The 21525-nt window shown below is 40.8% G+C and overlaps 1 protein-coding gene and 1 long non-coding RNA gene across 2 annotated transcripts in view; both read right to left on the reverse strand.

Moving 5' to 3' along the window:
* Positions 1-5685: 5685 nt before the first annotated feature.
* On the reverse strand, positions 5686-14079 carry LOC114456091 (uncharacterized). The gene is made up of 3 exons (XR_003672787.1): positions 14010-14079; positions 13714-13761; positions 5686-5746 (listed from the first exon to the last, which is right to left on the reverse strand). It is a non-coding gene; the product is annotated as an uncharacterized LOC114456091 (long non-coding RNA).
* A 1547-nt stretch (positions 14080-15626) lies between these two features.
* The window catches only part of brf1a (BRF1 general transcription factor IIIB subunit a), an 87329-nt gene continuing 81430 nt past the window's right edge, over positions 15627-21525 (reverse strand). Inside the window, exons 18-19 of the mRNA XM_028437621.1 lie at positions 18148-18304; positions 15627-16147 (exon numbers count right to left, since the gene is read on the reverse strand). Of these exons, the coding sequence (XP_028293422.1) occupies positions 16110-16147; positions 18148-18304 (195 nt within the window). The 3' untranslated portion in view covers positions 15627-16109. The remainder of the gene's footprint in view (positions 16148-18147; positions 18305-21525) is intronic.

Genomic DNA, 21525 nt, shown 5'->3' on the forward strand with positions numbered 1-21525 from the left:
CTGCTGTGATTGACATGTAAACAGACACGCTCACAAAGGTGAGCATTTCTGCGTCTTTCACGCAGTGCTATGTATGTATTTTCTACAGTCTATGTATATACTGGTGAATGCCCCGCCCCCACGCTCTGTCTCGTGTTTATAAAGCAGCATGAGCTCGGCTACGGAGTGGGTGGGAGGAGGGCGGGGCGTCCTCTGGCCCTACGTCACAGTGCGGGGGGAGGAAGTCAGTGTCCCGTCTATAGACACGCCCACTCATGAATATGCAAAAGTAGGCCACAAATCAGCCTGTCTGTGTAGAGTTGCTCAGAAAGTGACTTTTCAGAGGCTAAAACTCTGGAAAACAGGCGAGTTTGGGAAAATAGACCTCAAATACTATGTTTTTGGAGTTCTTAGAACAAATAGAGATGGGTGAAAAATAGCCTGATATGGGACCTTTCAGTCCTACAAAGATGACGTCACAATGATATAAAAAGACACAAACCAACAACAGCGAAGCTGGAGGAGAAGCCGGTCAACGTGCTAACTTGCTCTGTGTTTTTGACACTTTTTATTTACAATTGTTATTTATGTGCTAAATTCTCCAGGAGTTCAAAAGTAAAATTTTTTACTTGTTTCTATGTACCAGTATTCTACGAGTTTTAAAAAAAGATTTGTAATTTGCTAATTTAAAAACCCTACACATTTAGTAGCATGGAACTTCAACACTTTTACCAGTGTATTTTTTTATTCAAGTATCTATACTTGAGTACTGAAGACTAGTACCTTTGCCACCTCTGATTACTAGTGATCGATTAGTGGCTCCCAGCAGTCGTTTGGTAGGAGGAGTTGAAATGTAGTTTGCTGGTGTCAGTTCCTGTTGCTGACTGAAGTCATGACCCAGGATTCAAACCGTCAACCTACAGGAAGCAGGTTTCCCCTCTCTGCTCTCACCAGGGAGGTTATCTGACTGTGGCGTCCTAAAATAGAGTGAAGCTTGGCTCTGTGACGCCATGCAGACACTGCTGCAGAACACAGAGTATCACTGGGAGCTCTGCTTCTCTGACACGCTTTGAGTCTTTGAAACGTTGCCCAAACAAACAGACAAGCTTCTGTATTTATCACCAGGGAAAGCTAAAGTTAGCTGTTAATGGACGCTGTCTGTCTGATAAAACCACAATCAACACTGCTCGACTGAGCAGCACTTTTAAAGTGGACTCAAAGCTAATATGACTGTTTGAAAGGGCTCTAACATTTCCACTCGTGGGAAATAAAATGCATTACATTTTTCTAGAAGCACAATAAAAAAAAAAAACAATATGAAATGATGGAAATGTCATATCATGCGAAGCAGTGCAGATATTTACAGGTGTCACGACTGTTGTGTCCATTTTGTGTTCAGTGAAGGAAAAAATGTCAAACACAGTTTGTAGTTTATTGTGAATGTAGGTAAACATCAACATCATTATAAGACTTCAACAACTTTAATGAAGGAACCAACAACAGCAGCCACAAGCTACTATGTCCTGATACAACTTTTTCCACTTCCAATACAATACCGATATTGCAGCCTTGAGTATTGGCCGATACTGATATTGATCCGATACGATATTAGCACAAATCATACATACTTTTATTACTTATTTAGTAGTGTGGAATGATAGAAAAGGCTTGCTATAGTGATGTTACTCAAACAGAGAACAATAGTCAGCAACAGTAGGTATGAGAAAAACTGACCCATTTATTATTAACCTATTAGTTACATACATTTTAATCTTCAACACAATATCTGCAGTATTCTACAATTGAATAAATATAATATATATCGGAGGTTTTAGATGCAGTACGATAAAATCTGATATTAATTTTCTGACTGATATCAATATCGAATCGGGACACCCCTACTAGCTACGCTAACGGAAGTCGGTCGCCAGGTACACTGGTTGTCACTTTAACCATAACACTGGCTGGGTTACCACAGCAGTGTAAATCGAAGTTTCCAAAAACAGACAAAGATGTTTTTTCCAAAGCTGTGACTGAATTAGTCTCTGTGGATTATTCGACAAAATCTCAACGGACAAAATCAAATCCCAACTTTTATTTATTTATTTTTTTTATTCAGTTTATTTCCGACATGGTTGCATTCACAGAAGTTTTGCTATTCGTGAAGCCTGGTCATTGCAAGAGGGCAACACATACCCAAGTATTAGCAGGAGAAACAGCGTATGGATGACTGCCTGTGTCTATTAGCACATGACACGCTCACATTAGGTTAGTTTACAGTTGTGTCATACTCTAACCATGTTGGTGTGATCATAGCACAGTGTTGTGTGAGATGATAATCCTGCTCATAGCTCCATCCCCAAGCTGTGTGGTGTGTTCCTCTGCCTTTATGTTCTCTAAGACAGTGTTGGGACTTGAGGGACAGAGAGAGAGAGAAAGAGAGAGAGGAAAATAAATTAAAGCATTCAAAATGTGGGTTTTATTAGTGTTGTGTTCAACACCACACTATCCGAGACCAAGACTTGCCCGAGACCAGAATGCACCGAGACCAAGACAAGACCAAGACTTCCGGGAGCCGAGACCGAGTCAAAACCAAGACCGAGACAAGCCGAGACCAAGACCATAAACATTTTTAACATACAGAACGACATGAGAAACCACAAAACCACACCAAAAACGCACACACTGAGATAGAATAACTTAAATAATACCAACAACACACAAAGGCGACAACAAAAACGAGCAGAGAAAAATATACTGAATAATAAAAAGAACAGAAAACAAAATACACAAAATCACACAAAATGATGATAGAAATCATTTTAATTAGAATATTAACTGAAAATACCAGGGTCAGTCTTGATCCCATGAGGAGGGAGATGACTAAATACTGTTTCATTGCACTAATTTACAAAATTAGATTCTTTTAAATGTGTATCACTTATTCATTCCATGCACTATAGTACGTTTTTTTTTTTTTACAGAATTCTGACAGACATAAAGGGGTACTTGGATTCAAAAGTAAGAGAAAGGGGGTACCCACTGTTCTAAGACACTGAACATCTGTATTCACACTGAGCTTAAGTAGCACACAGGTGGACTCTGATTACTAATGAAGGACTTCTGCTTGCACTGGGTTTCGTTTCGGGGGGAATAAAGTTGGGTCTGAAGTTGTATGTCCTTTGTCCTTTGCTAACTTTGTGTTTCCTCGACCTCTGTGTGGATTAGCGCGTTAGCCGCTCTACGACCGCCTCTGATTTTGCACTGGGATCGATTTCTACAGCTGAAGTTTTACCGACCGTGACCTCGAGGTGAGAGAAAAGAACAGAAAGTGAGATATTTGAATCTGTGTAAATCTGACCTCAGGGACTCTGAGCCGCACTGTCAGAAAGCAGCGCTAATTAGCACCGAGCTAAATCCTCCTGCAGGAACGGCATAAATCAATTAGTCCGCCATGAGGACGGATGGGCTCCACTCTGACCGCCTTTCTCACGATCCTGATCTCCCTCCTCCCCATTCCACCCTTGTCTGCTTCATCCCTCCATCCTCCCCTTTTATTAGCTTCAAAAATAATAATTATAATCATTATTTTTGTCCATCAATCAGATTTACCAACATGTATGTTAACATATAAATAAATAAATATAAATGATAAACAAATAATGTATTACACATGTTTGGCACATGTGCAATACAGTACAATTAAATGAGTTGCATTTCAAATAAACTACATTCATAAATATTTATTACAAAGTGAGCATGATGCAGATACAGTGGAAGCAAAAAAAAACATTTTTTTCTGTGCCAACAGGTTTATTAGCCAGACTTTCTGCTATTCTTTCTTATTATCTAACATTTAAGAGATTAAATGCAACTGTTAAACTGTAAAAAGTTTGTTTCTTGTCCAACCCCGCCCCTTTTTTCTGTTCCAACTGGGTGTTGATAGCAAAGAAAGAAGGTGAAAAAACAAAAGTCTCTCCAAACCATGAACTAGTTGGACTTCTTCTTAGACACACACATGCCAGAGTTCCATACTGTATGATGTCACCTGGAACAAGCTAAATAAAGAATTAGCTGGGAGACTACTGTTAAGATTATTTGGGGGCTTGTCCGGCATCTTTGAATCACAGTGTGTGCCTAATGCTGCGTTCACACCTAATGAGTCTTCTGCCGCACAAAACGTTACGCAGGTTTTGCAGGATCAAAAAATTCCCCCATTGGCCTTATGTGCACGTTTGAAGCAAAGCACCGCCCACCAGCGACACATCCATTTCGGTGAGTTTCACCGCCTGCTGAAGCGAGGAGCTGTGCTCCTTTTTCTCCTCTCATAAACATAAACCACCAGTGAAAAAAAGCCGGTGTGATTAGCGGCTAATGCTATGCTAGCTCAGTGCTACAGAGAGAACTTTGACCTGCTACTACCACCTCCTCACTGATTCTCCTCCACGCCAAATCCTTCCTAGTCCGGTCCCGGTTATAAAGGCTGTGTCATACAGCTCCAGGTGGTCACACACAGCTTCTACTCCAGAAGCTGTGTGTGACCACTCTACTGGAATGGGTGAACAGACCAGTGTCTGTGTTGAAGTGACGTCATCGTCAACAAAGACTCTGAATGGCTTTCGTCATGCGAAACAGTCACAGGAGTTCAATATTTTCAACTCTTGCAAATGTGCAAATATGACAAAAAATTCAGAGCGCGCTCGTACGGCTAACGGATCGGACCGCACCACCGCACAGGCCGCGTCTATCCATTGACTTTGTATGTAGTCTGGTCGCACGAGATTGACGCATATGGTGTGAACGCAGTATAAGTTGTTTTGTTGGGGTCTGGCAGAGTGTTTTGGGTTTGACTTTGATTTAAAGACCAGAATCAAAAATAATAATAATCCCAAGGGGAAAGTTACAGGAGGAAACTAAATACTAACATCCCCATACTGAAAACAGGTCGACAGTGGTTAACTTATATGTGAATGACTAACACTATCGATATGGAAACTCACATTATCTATGCATTTTCTACAAAACGCTAAGTATAATATTACATTTACAACAAACTGAAAGCCGTTGATGCATTTCATTTCATCAGTATGTGTGTACTGCATGTAAGTGGGTGGAACCCATAAAGCTTAGGAAGTTGTGGGCATTGCTGCTCTACTTTTATTTAAAGCTTTTTTTTATCCACACACAGCAAAGTCTGTACCCACTCCTGACAGTAGGTGGCGATTGTTAGGTTTTTTTTCTTAAAAGGTATGTTTTCTTTCTAAAGTACTAAAGAACAACTGCAGTGTGAAGTTCCTGCTGAGTGCCTGTTAGGGTTACTGGTAAAAATGCATGCTGGGATTTTTACTTTTCCAGGATTGACAAGCTGTTTCCTTGCAGGCGTTGGCACTCGATTTCTCTCTGCTCCGAATCAGAGCTGGTGGTTCAAACAGCAATCGCTCTCCCTGGGAGCTTTGTTAAAAATAACGCAGGCGTATTTCTGCTCTTCCTAACGTTTTGGACTTTCACCCTCCCCGAGGGCGAGTAAAAACTGGATTCCCAGCATTCCTTTTCCCAGGCAGACGGACAGACAGACAGACAGTGTGGGAGGGAAACCCTGAGAGCAGGAGAAGTGGGCGGAGGGTTTATCTGACTGGGGGTCTGCTCCTCAGGGAAGTGAAATGTAAGCTTTCCATGTGTGGAAACGCACCTCAGAGCTGAGAGAGTGGGCGGAGGCACTGCGGCTCCTGTAGATATCAACCCGTGGGCAGCTACGAGGAAGACCAGCCTGCAAATATTAAAAAAAACAATATTTGTGTAACAGGAACAAAAACATTCCCTCTTTGTTTGGAAAACAATGGGACTCTTGTCTATGCAGAAAGGAGGAGAATTTAACTTTGTTAATAAAGTACCACAGTTTGGTTTTTGAGTGGCCTTTGGGACATTTAGCAATGCTAACAGGACACAATATTATTTATAGATCAGGTTGTTTAGTCTCAAATCAGCACTTAGAGTTTTGAAAATGAACGATTTGGGTTAAAGATTCAAATCTTTTTGCTGAATCAGGACACACGGCTCTCATCGCCCTTTTCCCAGATCTTCTAAGTCCTCTGGGGTACAATAGGTACTGCATAGTCCAAAGGGCTACCAGTTTAAACAAGTTCTGATGAACCAACGGCCGGGCCACATCTCCGCGCTGAATAGCACGTACCACGTTCCCAGAATTCAGTCAAATGACTGTGTTCCAGCCGAGTGAAACAAATTAAATTGTGCCACATAAAATCGTAATCTACATTGAATTGCCTTCGAAACAATATATCATACGACTATGTTCAGAAAAATTTTGAAATTACCGTGAAAGGGGATGGGCCCCTGTTCCCTCCCCCCTTTTCAAAAAGGTCTCCAAGAGGATCTTGACCTCCGCTCATAGAATGTCATTTAAAAAAAAGGGCCCCCTGCGGCCCTCTGGCGCCCCCGTGGCACATACGGAGTAATGGGCCCCATTCTTATATTGGTATGTGTCAATGATTCGGTACCACCAACTGTCACAATATTTGACTCACAAATAAAGGAAACAACTTTAATGTAAATTACCCCTAATCGAAATGTGTGAGACATATTCGTAATCTACATTGAATTACCTTTGAAACGATATATTGCTGGACTTTATGTTCCCATAAATTTGGAAATCACCGGAAATCGGGGATGGGCCCCCGGGCCCCATTTAAAAAAAGGGCTCTGAGTTTCTCATCATATTTATTCATAGCGTATTCAACTGCATTCCGATCTAACGAGAAACTAACCGAGGAGTAGTCATTTGAAATTGGGGCCACCGGTACACGTACAGGGTAACGGGCCCCATTCATACATTGTATGTGCCAATGATTCGGTACCACCAAGCATCGTAATATTTGACTCGCAAATAGATGAAAAATAGATGAAAAATAGAGGGCATCCCTGAACCCTGATTATACCTATTTAATTTCAGCCCAATCCGTTCACAAATAACAGAGTAGCAGCGATTTTAACTAGTGTACACAAGAAGAAGAAGAAGAAGAAGAAGAAGAAAGTGAGTGGCGTTTTGAGTCTGGTAACCCAGCCTAAAATGGTTTATTTAATACTACATTTCAAGGCTCCACTTTAAATAGAGGGTAAGATAATAAGGAAGGTAAGCAGGCACTTAAATATTTTATTATAATATTTTATTCCTCCTAACTTGTTCAACTGTTTCATTTTCTACATTTAATAGAAAATCCCCATGTTGCGATTGTACTAGCTACAAACAAATCACTTTTAACTAATTGTATGTTTTGATGTTTTTAACTCTACTAAAATACATCTGTCATTTGTATTTATCTATGTGAGTTTGAATCCTGGAAAGTGAATCAGATTTTAGATGGAACTCAATGGTGACTAGAGCTGCTGAGGGCACCTCACTAGTCCATGCAGGCTATCTGGTGCTGGTGACCCCTGCCTTAATGCTCCGACACTACGCTCCTCTTTCTACTTCTTCCTTTCTTTGTACCTTCTCTCTCTCGCTCTCTCTCTCTCTCTCTGCTGCAGATCTGACGTGGACAGATGGTTAAAATGTTTACTCACACACACAGACTGAACAGATGCCTCCACAGAAGGCACGATGCAGAAACGGGCCTGAAGGACGAGACGGACGTTGAGCACGCAGAGAGAATGGAAGATCAGGTTTCCACCTCCAGTTTTTACCCTCTGCCCATACCCGTCAAGTTTTGGATTTGAAAATAAGGGAAATTTTCAGGCGGCCGCTACGAACCGTCCCACCTACCCAACCAAGCTCTAGTATCCCTTATATTTTAAGACAGGTGTACAAGAAATCTAAAATAAGAAAACAAAAGTAGCACAAAATTTGAGTATTACAAATGGCTGCAAAAATTCACAAAATTTCAACAAAAATATTAATTACAAAAAGACAAAAATATATATATATATATATATATATATGGAATAAAGACAAAGAACACAAAAAATATACAAAATGACTCCAAATATACTACAAATGAATATGGAAAACATCAATAAATAAATAAATAGGAAAAAGACTGCAACAAACCAAATGTATAAGAAAAACACATCGTGACTCAATAAGGCCGTCCTCCTTTTCTTGTCTCAGAATTAGCTCCATCACATTCACTGATGTTTCTGTATGTTACAGCCAGTCTTCAGGATGAAGACGTTACATTATTCTTTCTAAAGCAGCACTCCTGCCCCGAGGGAACCACCTCACGGCCATCACACTCTCTGTGTGCCTATTATAAGCCTTTTTACACTCTGAAACTGCGCATGCGCGACCTGGGGGGGGTCATAGGTCGAGAGGGATATAAACGTCAACACGCTCGTTCACACTGTTAAAAGTGTTTTTTAATAAATTATTAATATTACACATATTCAGACTCGAGGAGGGACCAGGGACTTCCACTGAAGCCACTTTCGGCCGATCTGAGGACTTTTAAAAACTGATGGGAGCAGCTCCGCAGCAGTATTGTAGCAAGGCAGTCCCCTCGCTTCCACACAGGTGACCCCTGGTGAATGAAAACACAGACTACCTGGGTCTCCAGCGGGCGGAATTCGGACTCTACCCGGGAATGATGCACATATCCGAGCACAATGAGAGAAGCAGTATCAAAGCGACACATTAGACCTCCTCTCTTTCCACACTCAGAAGTTTTCAACTTGTGATTGTTTTGTATTTTTTCTGTATTTACCTTTATTATTGTTAAGTTTCCTTTTCTAATTTATGTCATAGTTTTAATAACTGTTAAGTGTCTGAGTTTTTGAAAAGCGCTTATAAATAAAATGTATCATTATTATTAATGGGACAAGCGAGATTTCCGCGTGTGAAAAGGACAGTACGAGTTCTCACTTTGAAAAGGTAAATTTACGAGGTACATCATTGACTAACCAGGTCCATGATTATTTTTATTAAGCTATTGTTTTAATTAAATTCACAAATTTGAAGGAATTGCACAGCATGGACACGAAACAGGCCGATAAGTGAAACCACACTGATCAGCTGATTGGTCACTGTTTAAAAAGCAGGAAAAAACGGAATTTTCAGCTCGTGTGCAGCATTAGCTCTAGCAGCTGACTCGGCATTTATGCCTTGGAGACGGATACGACGTTTCCGCAAAAAGTCCTTCAAAGAATCAATGCTCTAACGATAAAAATGATCAACCAAGGCGAGTTTATCCCTGTTGACCATTGAACTCACGCACAAGAACTGAACGAGAGCGAGATTTCTGATAATGTGAAAAGGCTTATTCATCGGCATCCGTGAAAACCTTCCCTCTGAATATTTTTGGAGAGCGTGAAAAAAGAAGAATGGCAAATATTCATATCATGATCAGAAATACCTTTTATTTTGAAGGAGATTTACATGCTTCAAAATAGGGTTTCCTAAAAAAAAATTAACGTGATAATCTAAATGTATCACATTTTTCTGCTTTTTCTTTTGAACACTGGGATGAAATTTTCTTTCTCGTCTTTTTTTTTTTAGCTTTACTCATTCAGGAAGCAGAGTAGAGAGTGCTTTGTGTCTTCAGCTGTGAGCTGCTGTACGTTCAACTCTGATAAGGAGCAAAGCATAAAGAGAAATGGAAATAGCTGCTGCTGCTGCTGCTGCGTGGGGCTCTGCTAATCACGCTGCTCTCAGAGACGATAATTACAGAGTAAATAAGAGGAACCCAAACAGAGGCAGCTGTGGATTGCTCCCATCACGTCACCCGACACTCCAACCAGACGGAAAACTCTTTGGGTTGCTATGAAACAGTCACTTTCAATTGTTCCCATGGTCTGCACTTCTCATCTGTCTCTATAGAACAGTGGTTCTCAAACTTTTTTGACTCATATTTCCGTTCTCTTATTTCTGAATCCAAGTGCCCTCTTTGTCCAACTACAACATTTTGCTCAGAATTCTATGAAAAAACAACTATAGAGCAAAACGATGAATACATGAGTGATAACACACAATTTGAAGAGTCTCATTTTGGAATGGCAGTGGCTATCCGTACGGTTGTATCAATATACCAACTATCCATATGCAGCGCCCCTATTTGGCCAGTTTAGGTCATGTGATAGGTCAGTCATTGGCCAGTTTAGACTAAGACTAACCCTAAAAATTGTTGCGATATTGGGTTATGACCCAACTCTAAGACGCTACGTACGTGTACTTCGGTAACCGTACCAATAGCACCGAGGGTTGTCCGTACGCAACCGTACAAATAGACACTTTCTTTTGTAAATAAGTGGAATCACTAGTGCCTCCTGAATAGATTTATTTCTAGAGTTTTTATCATTTTTGGTCCTCTCCCTCCTGGTGTGGGACGATCAATTGCATTTTCAGTTCATGTTCTAATCAAGATCATTACCGTCATCATTAATATGATTATCACTGTAACCTGACCGCTTTGATTCTTGTAGATATCTGTATTATTTGTACATTTGGATTATTTTATTTTCTACGGTAATGTGTGTTCTTGTATTTAATACTTATTTATTAACAGTATTTTACTTGATTATGTACATTTTTCTTTCTTTGTTTAGTGTTTATTCTTTTTGTTTGTAATATTTCTCGAGCATCTGTAACACAAGTCATTTACCCCTGGGATGAATAAAGTATTTTGGATTCTGATTATCTTTTTATCTAAAAATAAACATTATAAAAATTTGTTAATTTTACACTTTCTCTCAAGTACCCATTTGAGAACCACTGCTGTAGATAATATGGGTAAGTGTATCTGTAGGTTGCTTATTCATTGTTTTATAGCTCTGTCTTTAATTTAGTGATTTCACAGATGCTCTACAACCAACAAAATAAGTAATAAAGTCTAGTTTTTGTCTTTGCTTGTGCAGTGATACAAATATGGCGTCACGCAACTCCAGCTGGTGCAGGTGTGAGGCGATTAGTGCTTTCATCATGTGACACGCTGGCTTCTAGTTTTCCATTTCAAGGTCTGTGTTTTCGCTCCCTCCTTGCTTTCTTTGTTTCCTCAGCAGAAAACAATCGTATTCTCTCGACTCTTTGTCAAGCAGCTGCGAGTTGTTGCTGAGGCTTTGCAAGCTGTGTTTCCTCCCCGTCCTCAGTAAGAGCTCAGTGTGGCCTTCTGCAGGTAGCAATTCATTCATCGATGACACCACGGTTTTTACCTCCAGCTGCTGCATCCAAACAGGTCACGCGCATGCAGCTCGTCGCACGGCCTTACCATCAGGAAGTGGTGAAGGATTCATGGCTGAGAGGAAGGACTAGAGGTGTCTGATGGAGGTGGACGCAGCTGCAGAGGATTGTCTCTGTTTCACGGTGTGAGACGAGGAAACAGACAGCTGTGTGTGTGTGTGTGTAGAACCCTGTCATCATAATTGGCATCAGAGTCAATTGGACTGATTCTATTGGCTTTATCGTGACTACAGGTCAGTCTGATTGTACAAATAAACTGTCAATCAAAAGTTTAGGGCCTGTATTGTGAGTTGGAGCTTTTGTCAGACATGTTAAAAACTCAGTGTAGGAATTGAAAAAGAACAACTGAAGAAGTTTCTTCCGAACAAGGTTTTGCGTTATCCTTAAAGCTGCAGTATGTAGAATTGTGAGACTTGTATAGAAACAAGGTTCCCCCGCAATGTATTCCATCTGTTCTCACTCTCCCTCTGAAACCAGTGTAATCGCTGTGCCTAACGCCACGATGGGGACTTCTGCTGCTGGAACATCTGCCATTGCACTTTTACTATCGATGGTACATGGACACACCTGACTTCAGTCGAGTAGCCAATAGAAACGCTCAAAACTCCTCATGGAGCACTCTGTTAATAGAAAGATCCCTGATTGGCTTCACGCTGCTGGATTTCTAAACCTCTTATACAGGGCCAAGAGAAGGAGAATAGATTCACTGTCCACTCAGAACACTTTGAAGTACAATATGCACAAAGATGATTATGGATTTTTGACAAAATCAAGCCAAAAAAACTTTCATACTGCAGCTTTAAGGTTTGTCTCCTTGCAACACCGTGAACCAGTGTTTTTCAAATGAGTGTACGTGATGGCACTACAGGAGGTTTCTAAACGTAAAACATCTTCTAATTAAAAGAATACTGTTTGGTATAAAGCACTGAAGGTGCCTCCACCCTCGTTAGAGAAGCAGATCTTTAAAGTTTGACTTTCTGTGGTTTTAAAGCCTGAGAAGCTCAAAGTACAAGAACAGACGTCACATGACCACAGCAAGGAGGAAGGGGTCAAATTTTACACACACACACCCACACAGGGTGAGTGCATTTGTGTATTTTTGTTTTTATTTTGTGTTTTTGCAATAAATTGTGCATTATTACTTAATTTTTCTCAGAGCAGGAGAACACAGACGTCACATAATCGGTACAAATGTCACAGTTCACAAATCCCAGTGAAACACACACAGGTGTGTGCAGGTGGGCTTTGCCACCTTCTAATCTACTTCTGCGTCTCCCACCTGTGTTTAGTGTGATTATAGGCTGCAGTGAAGCTAAACAACAAAGACAGCACATCACACACACACACACACACCAGGGGGACTCTCCTCTCATCAGTCTTTGGCTGTAAATCTGCAGCCTGTCACATCCTGCTACTGCTGCTCTGCACGAGTCTCACTCTCCTCCCATACGTCTGTGCGGCGGCCATTGCATATTCCACACAAACGCTCTGGTTTCTATGGCAACGTTTCAGGTGACAAATAAAATTTCATGTTTTCACTCCGTTTTTGTGTGATGTTTTGTGTATTTTTGTTATTGTTTTTGTGGTCTTGAGTCATTTGTTTATTTTTTTTGTCATTTTGTGCATTTCTGTCATCATTTAGTGTTTTTCACTAGTCTTTGTGTCTATTGCTGATTTGTGCCTATCTGCAGTTAAAATGTCCATCTTTGTTGTCGTGTTTTTTGAGTGATTTTTGTTTGTTTTTGGGATTCAATTTGAGCATTTTTGAGTCTTTTAGTATATTTTTGTGTCTTATAGGAGCCACTGTTGTCACTGCGTGTTTTTGTTATAGTTTTGGGTGCTTTTGGTGTTTTGTCTATTTTTCGAGTCCTACGTTCATCTTTCTCTTAGTATTGTGTATTAGTTGTTTGTCCTGTGTAGTTGGAGTCAAAATGCAAATTTTTATTGCCGTTTTGTGTATCTTGGCTATACTTGTATAATTTTTTGTAATTTTGTTTATTTTTTTTAGTCATTTGCATATTTTTCTGGTAGAGTTTTGTGTGCATGGTGAAAATCAAACCCTTGTGCAGTCAAAGCGAGCTAGAGAGAGCCCATATGAACACTTCTGTCTTTTCAGCGTTTAGCTGCAAAAAGTTTTCTGCTATAGCCAAGCTTTGACACAGTTGTCCTTGAAAGCTTCCCTCTGGACCTCCACCACAGTGTGTTTCACACTTCCCACCCCCCACCCCCCCCCCAGCTCTTGTCAGGAGCTTTCATCCAGAAAGGAGGCAGAGATTCCTTTGAAGTCCTACAGAATAACCGGGCTGAGGAAGACTACGAGTGTGTGAGTTTTCAGGGCGAGACGCTGCAGATGAGCAGGAGAGTGAAGTGCTGACGCAGGGAAAACGCAGAGGCAGAGGAAGAGGAGGGAGGAGAGGAAGGAGAGTCTGAGGGCAGGCACAGTGGATCCCAGAGGAACAATGGTTGGTGTGGGTGCGTGTGCTGTTGTGTGTGTGTGTATGATGTGTGTGTGTGTGTGGGTGTGTGTGTGTGTGTGTGGGTGTGTGTTGGACCTCAAGCAGAGAACGGCCTGGATGAGGGGAAAACCAGCTCTGTGCATCCTGCAAAGAATAAAGCGTATATTGCATACAGTGCATGTACTTATAAATGTAGGAACCACACAAAGATGCACCAAATTAATAAACAGTTTTAAAAAAAATGTCGGACTTTAGATTGATACCCGATAAGTCGACCTGATAAACTTTAGCTTGGCCCTTTTATATTTGATACTGCTCAGCCATTGCAGCAACGTGCTAAGCTAACCCAAAATGAAAGATTGAATGGTCTCAGAGAAAGGTGGCATTTTTACCGTCAATGCGTGGAACGCAAAGATTCATCTTCAGGTTTTTTCATCCCTCACCCACGGAGACATCAACAGCATCTGCACAGACGGTCAACAACAAAAACAGAAAAAATTCCACAAACGACTCCAAAAAACAGCAAAAGAACCAAAGTGACAACAATGTTACACAAACGGATTTTAAAAAGACAAAACGACTCCAAAAATACACAAAATTACTCTAAGCAGGGGTTCTCAACTGGTCTCACCCTGGACCAATATTTTGCCACGGTCATTAAATCGCGACCCACTTTTTTTTTCCAGAGTTCAACCAACAAAAGTTAGTTTTTCCAAAAATCGCTATTGAAAACACACAGATAATCATTTTTTAAATATAAATCTATATATTGTCCTGTGCATCATGCATTTCACAGCATGCCTGTCAAAATGAAAGTTTATTTCAAGATAAAAGACAAACCCAACAAAATAGACATTGAGTATTAATTTTTCTTTTTTTTTTTTTTTTTTTTTAAGAAAAAAAAAAAAAAAGTTTTAATTTGGTTTTGACCAGCTGTCCACGACCCACCTTTGGGTCCCAACCCACCAGTTGAGAATCACTGCTCTAAAGAGTCTCAGAAGAGCAAAGAGACAGAAAAAAAAGGTTCAAAACAACAAAAAAGATTCCTCGAGGAGGAAAAACATCTCAGTTTCTTTATCCCTCAAAGATGGTTTTAAAACAAGATAAAAGTAATATGAAAAAGAAAAATAAATAATTTAATGTAATCCTTTACAACTAAGTATAAACTATCAATTATTACTGAAAAAAATGTTTCTTATAAACGGAAGGATGAAACAAAGGTGGTTTCTTCTTACCTGGTAGAGAGAAGAAAGGAAAGGCAAAAGGAGAAGAAAGGAGTGCGGAGAAGAGCAGGAGGTTAGGATCAGGCCAACGGAGGTGGAGAAGTGAACAAAAGGGAAAACACCTCGGGAGGAAAGCGTTGCAGAGGCGGAAAGAGGAAACAGAAGGAGCTCAGAGAAGAGGAGAAAGGCTGGCCTGTGTTTTGAATCCTGAGTGTTCCCTCAGAGCCACGCTGGAAAGGAAGAGAGAAAAACAAACCTGATCAAGTCCCACAACAAACCTGAGGCTGGTGGAGGGAACGTGGAGACTCCACTCCACTCATTTCCCTCCCTGCTGCAGTGACACACATTATGGTTTGTGTTTGAATGCAGCTTTCTCTATTATATTATTGTTATTCTGGATCCCTTTGAATATGTATTATTACTGTTTATGTCCTTTAAGTCAATTTTCTTTGTCATATTTTTGAGTCATTTTTGTATTTATTTTGTTGTTTTGAGTGTTTTTTGTAGTATAACTATGATATTGGTTCATGTTTTTTTGGAGTCATGTTGTGTTTGATTCTGCTTCCCACGTGTTACTGATGGTAAACATAGTAAATGACAATAGTTTGCTAATAGTAAATAACTTCAGGGAGCTAAATGAACACAGTGGTCAACAGTCTCCACACAGTGAAATATTTACTGGTAGCAGCGAAGGCACACAGCGTTACGCAGATGTCACATGATCATCTGTAGCAGCATCATAGTCAGTGAACACTTTCTCACTTTCCTCTTCATTTCCAACCCCCAAAAAAAAAAATCCCCTTTCATTTATAAAGTCCAAAGCTAAATACATAAAATATCAAACAGAAAAGTCACATTTCATTTATGGAGCAGAAGAGACGATTAACTCTGACTGAGCTCACGTTCCCTGGTTTCCTGAGTTCAAGAGCTTTGTGAGTGGTGAGGTTTCCCTTGGTCTTTGTGTGCTCCAGTCCAACCAATAGGAGGCATTCCTCAGACGAGCTTCTGGTTTAGCAAACCAGAAAGTGTACCCATCAAATGCTGTAACCTCTCGTTTCTGTTAAAGCTCTAAAGATGATCTAAATCTGCTCTAAAGTGACAAAATGCTTCGATTAAACCAGCGCTGACATTCAGCTTTAAATAAAACTCTAAACAAATATTAACATGTCCACTAATGGTCATCTTTAGCAGCTCAAACCCAGTCCCACTGTGTCCAGATCTTCATATTTCAAAAGGTTTACTCTCGTCGTGCAGGATGCAGGGCGTCGACTAGAAGCCGTCGTCGTAATCGCCGTCACAGCCGTAATCTGGAAGAAGCAGCGGAGTACACACACTAAGCACATCAAGGACGTATTTTAGACAGAACATCTTTTAAAAAACTAGCAAAAAAGATTCTAAAAAAAAAAAAAAAAAGGTGAAAGAAATCTGCAAACATATACAGACGACAGCACAACGATGTAAAACCACCACAAGTAACAGAAACGGACGCACAACGACACACAAACAGGGCACAACAACACAAACAATCTGATCTAAAAACACAGTCAGTTTTAGCTTACGAAGGTCAGGAGTTTCCTTCAGTGTGAGGGATGAACTTGGTAAAACACACACAGTCAGAAAGTAACACACACACAAGGTCTGCGGCACCAAAATCCAAAATCTGTGTGAGAAACATTAAAAAGTCCCTGAAATAAAAAGCAGGAAAGCACGAAAATGATCAACAAAAGCTTATTGACACATAGCAACAAGTTAATAACATCTTTAATAAGTAATACAATAAGCTCAGCACCGTGAGCAACCTGCTCAGCCAGTGTTGCTATGTGCTATAAGCTAACACAAGAACATTTAGTTCTCACACTGGTGTGTACTTCCACCTTCCTTACCAGTCACCTGAATAGACACCATTATAATTCAGTTGATTGAAAGAAATATGAAAATCCCGCTGCACAGACTATCAGGAAAACACACACAAAACAACAAAACATACAAAAAAACACAAAATGACTGAAAAGTTACATACTGTAAATTGGCTTCCACACTCACAACAAAAATCCCACAAACAACAAAATACCCAAAATGATATAAAAATAAACTAAACAAAAACTAAGAACACCAAAAATACACAAAACAACAAATTTACAAAAATGACTGCACAGTTAATGAGTCACCTGAAAAACGCCACAAAAATGGTGTTTAGAAGGAAGATTGAAACCAAAAAGCAGACACAAAAAACAGAAAACTACCCCAAAAATATATAAGACGAGTCCATCAACAACAAAACAAAAATTTAAAAAACAAAATAAAAAAAATGACAAAGACCATAACGACTCCAAAAAAGACAAACAACATTTTTCATCCGCCTTAAAGGCTCAAACATACTCGGGTGCACTTCGCGCACAATGGACTCAGCACGGACTGTCAGCTTTTCTTAGAGTTTACATACTTGGGCACACCACCGTGTAGTAGTTTCCATTAAAATCCTACATGTCCCATGATTCTTAGCGCTTCTCTGTAGTCCTTGTTCTCCTGGGACGTGTTTCAAAGGTGTTGCTACTGTTGTCTCTCCTCTAAGCTCGTGTTCATCTCTCCTCTGTTTCACCAGGAAACAGTTAACATTTAATGCGGGTCGATACAATGCCGAGCAGTGTTTTGTTGACACCAACTACGCGGAGAAGTCTGTGCGGTAGTAAAATGTAAAATCTGAGCTTTGCATTTAATTGCCGTATGCGAGTACGAGCCTTGATGGGACAGTTTGAACCAAAAGGTTGAGTTTTTTAACATGCCCTCAATCTGTTAGCCTCTGCTCAACAACCACCACTACATGCTAAGCTAACAGTAGATAGAACATTATGGCGCTAATATGTAGTTCTGATCTTCTAATCTACCATTTAAGAAAACGTGACAGAAAAGGGGGCTTGTGGAAGGAATATGAAACAGCCGCTGCACAGACTGCCAAACAAACATAACCTAATGTTATTTCTAGTTTGTAGTGATTTTTCTACAACTCAACTATTTTATAACGGAGGTTTGACTGCAGCACAGAATGTTGGGCACACGGATGCTCATGCATAAAATTCAGCCAAAATCCAAAAATCCCTCATTAAGCGAGAAGTGATGCACATGGATGTACGATGGTACATTCCTATCACCAGACTGTCGTTAACTAATTAACTTAAGCTAAAATGATCATGTTTCTTATTGTCTGTCCATAATTGCAGCCTGAGATGATTTTCTACAGGTCTTGTGTGAATACATTAAACCATGCTAACATTTTAATATGAAGCTGGTCAGGATTACTTTAACTCACCGTTGCCGCCCATCAGTGCCATCGCGCTGACGCAGGCCTCCTCTTCCTCATCCTCTTCGTCTTCCGCGGCTGCGATGTCGAACAACACCGGCCCGCTCTCCACCACCACTCCACCAGGAGGGGGCGCCGCGGCAGGCACTGGTAGAGGGTTGGAGTTCTGAGAAAAGGAAAGAGAACGATGCTAGTGAGCTGCTGTGATTGTCTTTGTGAGGGAGACTCTAATCTAATTACTTATTGTTATTTTACTATATATTTTACATTATTATATTGAATATATTTGAACAGGAATTCCAGAATCCCACTGTTGTTGGTATTAAACTACAATTTGTTTTCACAGTTGCTTGTTTCCTTGCTGGAAGTGATCATAAGTACCTTTGTAACCAGAACGGCTCCACAAAACCCCATTTTGCTTACTGTAGCAAGTATTCCACCACCCTTAAATATACCAAGAATAAAAGATACTCAGATTTGTAGTAAACCCCGACCAGAACTGAACTGGTTTAGTAAAATTACAGTTTTGGGGGCTTGTCCAAGTTTGAAAAACAATAGAAACAAAGTGATTGATTATTTCTCATTAATTTATCAGCATTTCTTATACATGGGAGGATAGTGTTGGGATGGAAAGCAGGAAGGGCATGATAGTTTCAAATACTTTGTCGAGTATATCTATTCTATTCCAAAATGATTGATTTACATGAAAATTCATCAATACGACGGTCACAGTAATTTACCAGAGCATTCATACCGTGTGAAGTTGCCATAAATCTGCACTTAATACAGATAAGCTGTATAAAATGCCTAGTATTAAATTATTAGGACACAAATCTCATCCTTCCTTCGAAACGGCATAAAGCCAGTTTATTCAAAGTCAAGTTTCTCCCACAAAGAGTTTTTACAAAAAGGAGCAGCGGCGTTCTTTAAACCTGCGTTTATCGCTCGCTCTCAGCCGCCACTCATTAGGAAACTGAAGGAGCCGCAGGTGGAGGCAGCAGCCTGTAGGAATCCCTGCTGGGTTAGCCCCTCCCACCACCTCCATCCTTCACTTTCCTTTTCTTTTTAAACTTCCCCCCTCTGACGATTTTGTTTGGCTTTTATTTTTGTATTCCTCCCTATTCAACCAGGCAGCAGGTGGACATTTATTCTCTAAGGTTCTTTAAAACGATTTAAATGATGAAATGTCTGTTGCACAGACTGTTGGAAAAAGCCCTAAAAGATGTGGATGAGACATTATTCATCTTTACAGTGGGTTACAGTCACTCCAGTTGTATCTATCATTGTGTCCTTGGGCAAGGCACTTCACCCACATTGCCTCATATGAATGTAGTGAGTGAGTGTTGGTGGTGGTCGGAGGGGCCAATGGCGCACTATGGCAGCCTCGCTTCCGTCAGTCTGCCTCAGGGCAGTTGTGGCTACAATAGTAGCTTACCACCACTAAGTGTGAAGTGAAAGAATAATGCCTTCATTCTGTAAAGCGTGTTTGAGTGGCTACGTAAAATCCAATGCATTATTTTTATTATTATCTTTCCAGTTCAACAGCTGCATGTCTAACGTGCCTTAATGGATGATTTGGTTCACAATTGTACATTTAGTTATTTCACTTTTACAGAAACAGATCCATTCTTTTACATGTCTGTGACAAAAAATGAAGAAGAATTCTAAGTAACTGTGGCGTAAAATAGGGCATACCATTAATGTGGAGGACTCTTTAGAGGATCTCAGCCTCTGCAAAGCTCTAGTTTGAGACAGTGAAAACACCACTTTCCCTGTTTCTGCAGATGGAGCTGAAAACATTGCCGGGCGAGCAATTTAGCGACACTTCAAAAAGATTTGGCCACAGATTGTGGCTTGTGTAAGCAGGGCATATCTGCAGCGTAAGGGTGACTGTGCTTCAAAGCCCCGTCTTCCATGACCCCGTCACCCTCACCAGATTTCTAAGCCTCTTTGAAAATCCCCCCGTCTCCAAACCATGGCATTCTGAGACTCGCAGGAGGCCAGAGGGTGGCAGGGAACAGCTGGGCCTTGTTGGATTGGCAGGAATCAACGTCTGTATTGACCAAAGCAACGGTTTCCTCCCTCGAAGTGTTTTAAAGGAACGCCGCACCGACAAATGGAGACACACACAGACATCTCTGCAGGGTTACATAATGAGGCTCGGAGCAGCTTCGGCCAATCCCATCAGTCCTTTGCATCCAGTTCCCAGGGGGGAGGGGGGGGGGATTGCTAAGTAACGAGCCTTGTTGACCCAGACCCTTGTGGTAATGTTTTCTTCCTGGGTGACGGAGCCTAAACCCTCCAGGATACTTCATTTATTCATTTAAGATGGAGAGAGAGGAGGAGGGATGAAGGGAAGGAATGTGGAGAAAAGAGGAAACCATAACTTTTCTCAGTATCTAATAAAAAATACTGACGTGACAAAGTGGTGCCTCTGTGTCTATAAGTGTATCTGACTTTGGACTGAGCCAACATTTGCATCTGAAAAGTTGGACATGTGGAGGGTTGAACACGACACCCAGAAAACTGCTATTTTCATTACTTATTTAATTTATTTTATGGATAAAGAATGATTAAATCAGGGCGATGAAGAGAAAAGTTGTATTTTAAAGGAGTAAAATTAAAAACAATTGAAGAGAGAAAGTTGCTGTAGCTTCATTTGTGTCTAAATCAGCTTGCCTATAAAAAGGCAAACAAAGAAAACATGAAAAATGACTCTGACAGAGGAATGGGGGATAAGTTCACCTACAGGGTGCAGAAAACAAGCTTATCTTTAAAGAAGCATGCTGAGAGGACACATCGTTTTAGGCTGAGAGTGGGCAGCCGGCCAACAGACGGCCCTGCCCGCAAGGCAATGATGGGGAAAAAAGCCCTTTATAACTGCTGCTTAGCACTTTTTATTTCCACGCTGTATTTATTCTGAGGGGCGGTCGGTAGAGAGCACAGAGGGAGGGAGGAGTTGTAAGAAGAGGGTGAACAAAGACTGATTCAGGTACACGAGATCAGGTCAGAGAGGTTCTGGAAGCCTGTGCTCTGATGAGACAAAGGCGTCAGAAGGAAACCAGGCATTGCTCATTACCACACCAATACCATCCCCACAGTGAAGCATGGTGGTGGCAGCATCATGCTGTTGTGATGTTTTTGGTGGCATTAACTGGGAGACTGGTCAGCACAGCCAAGTTATCACCAGTACAGCATATATGCTGGAAAACACACTACTTGAATTCGTGAGTACACAAATCTGAGCAATCCCAAAATAAAACCATGGAATAAGCAGCGAGGCAGAGATAAATCTGAGTGAGGAGGAGGAGCAGAGGTTATCTGGGACTGATTAACTGGGTGAAGGAGGAGAGCTCATGCGTGTCTGAGAGCGGAGCAGAGCGGGAA

This window comes from Gouania willdenowi, chromosome 22 (assembly GCF_900634775.1).
Source record: "Gouania willdenowi chromosome 22, fGouWil2.1, whole genome shotgun sequence".
Lineage (NCBI taxonomy): Eukaryota > Metazoa > Chordata > Actinopteri > Blenniiformes > Gobiesocidae > Gouania > Gouania willdenowi.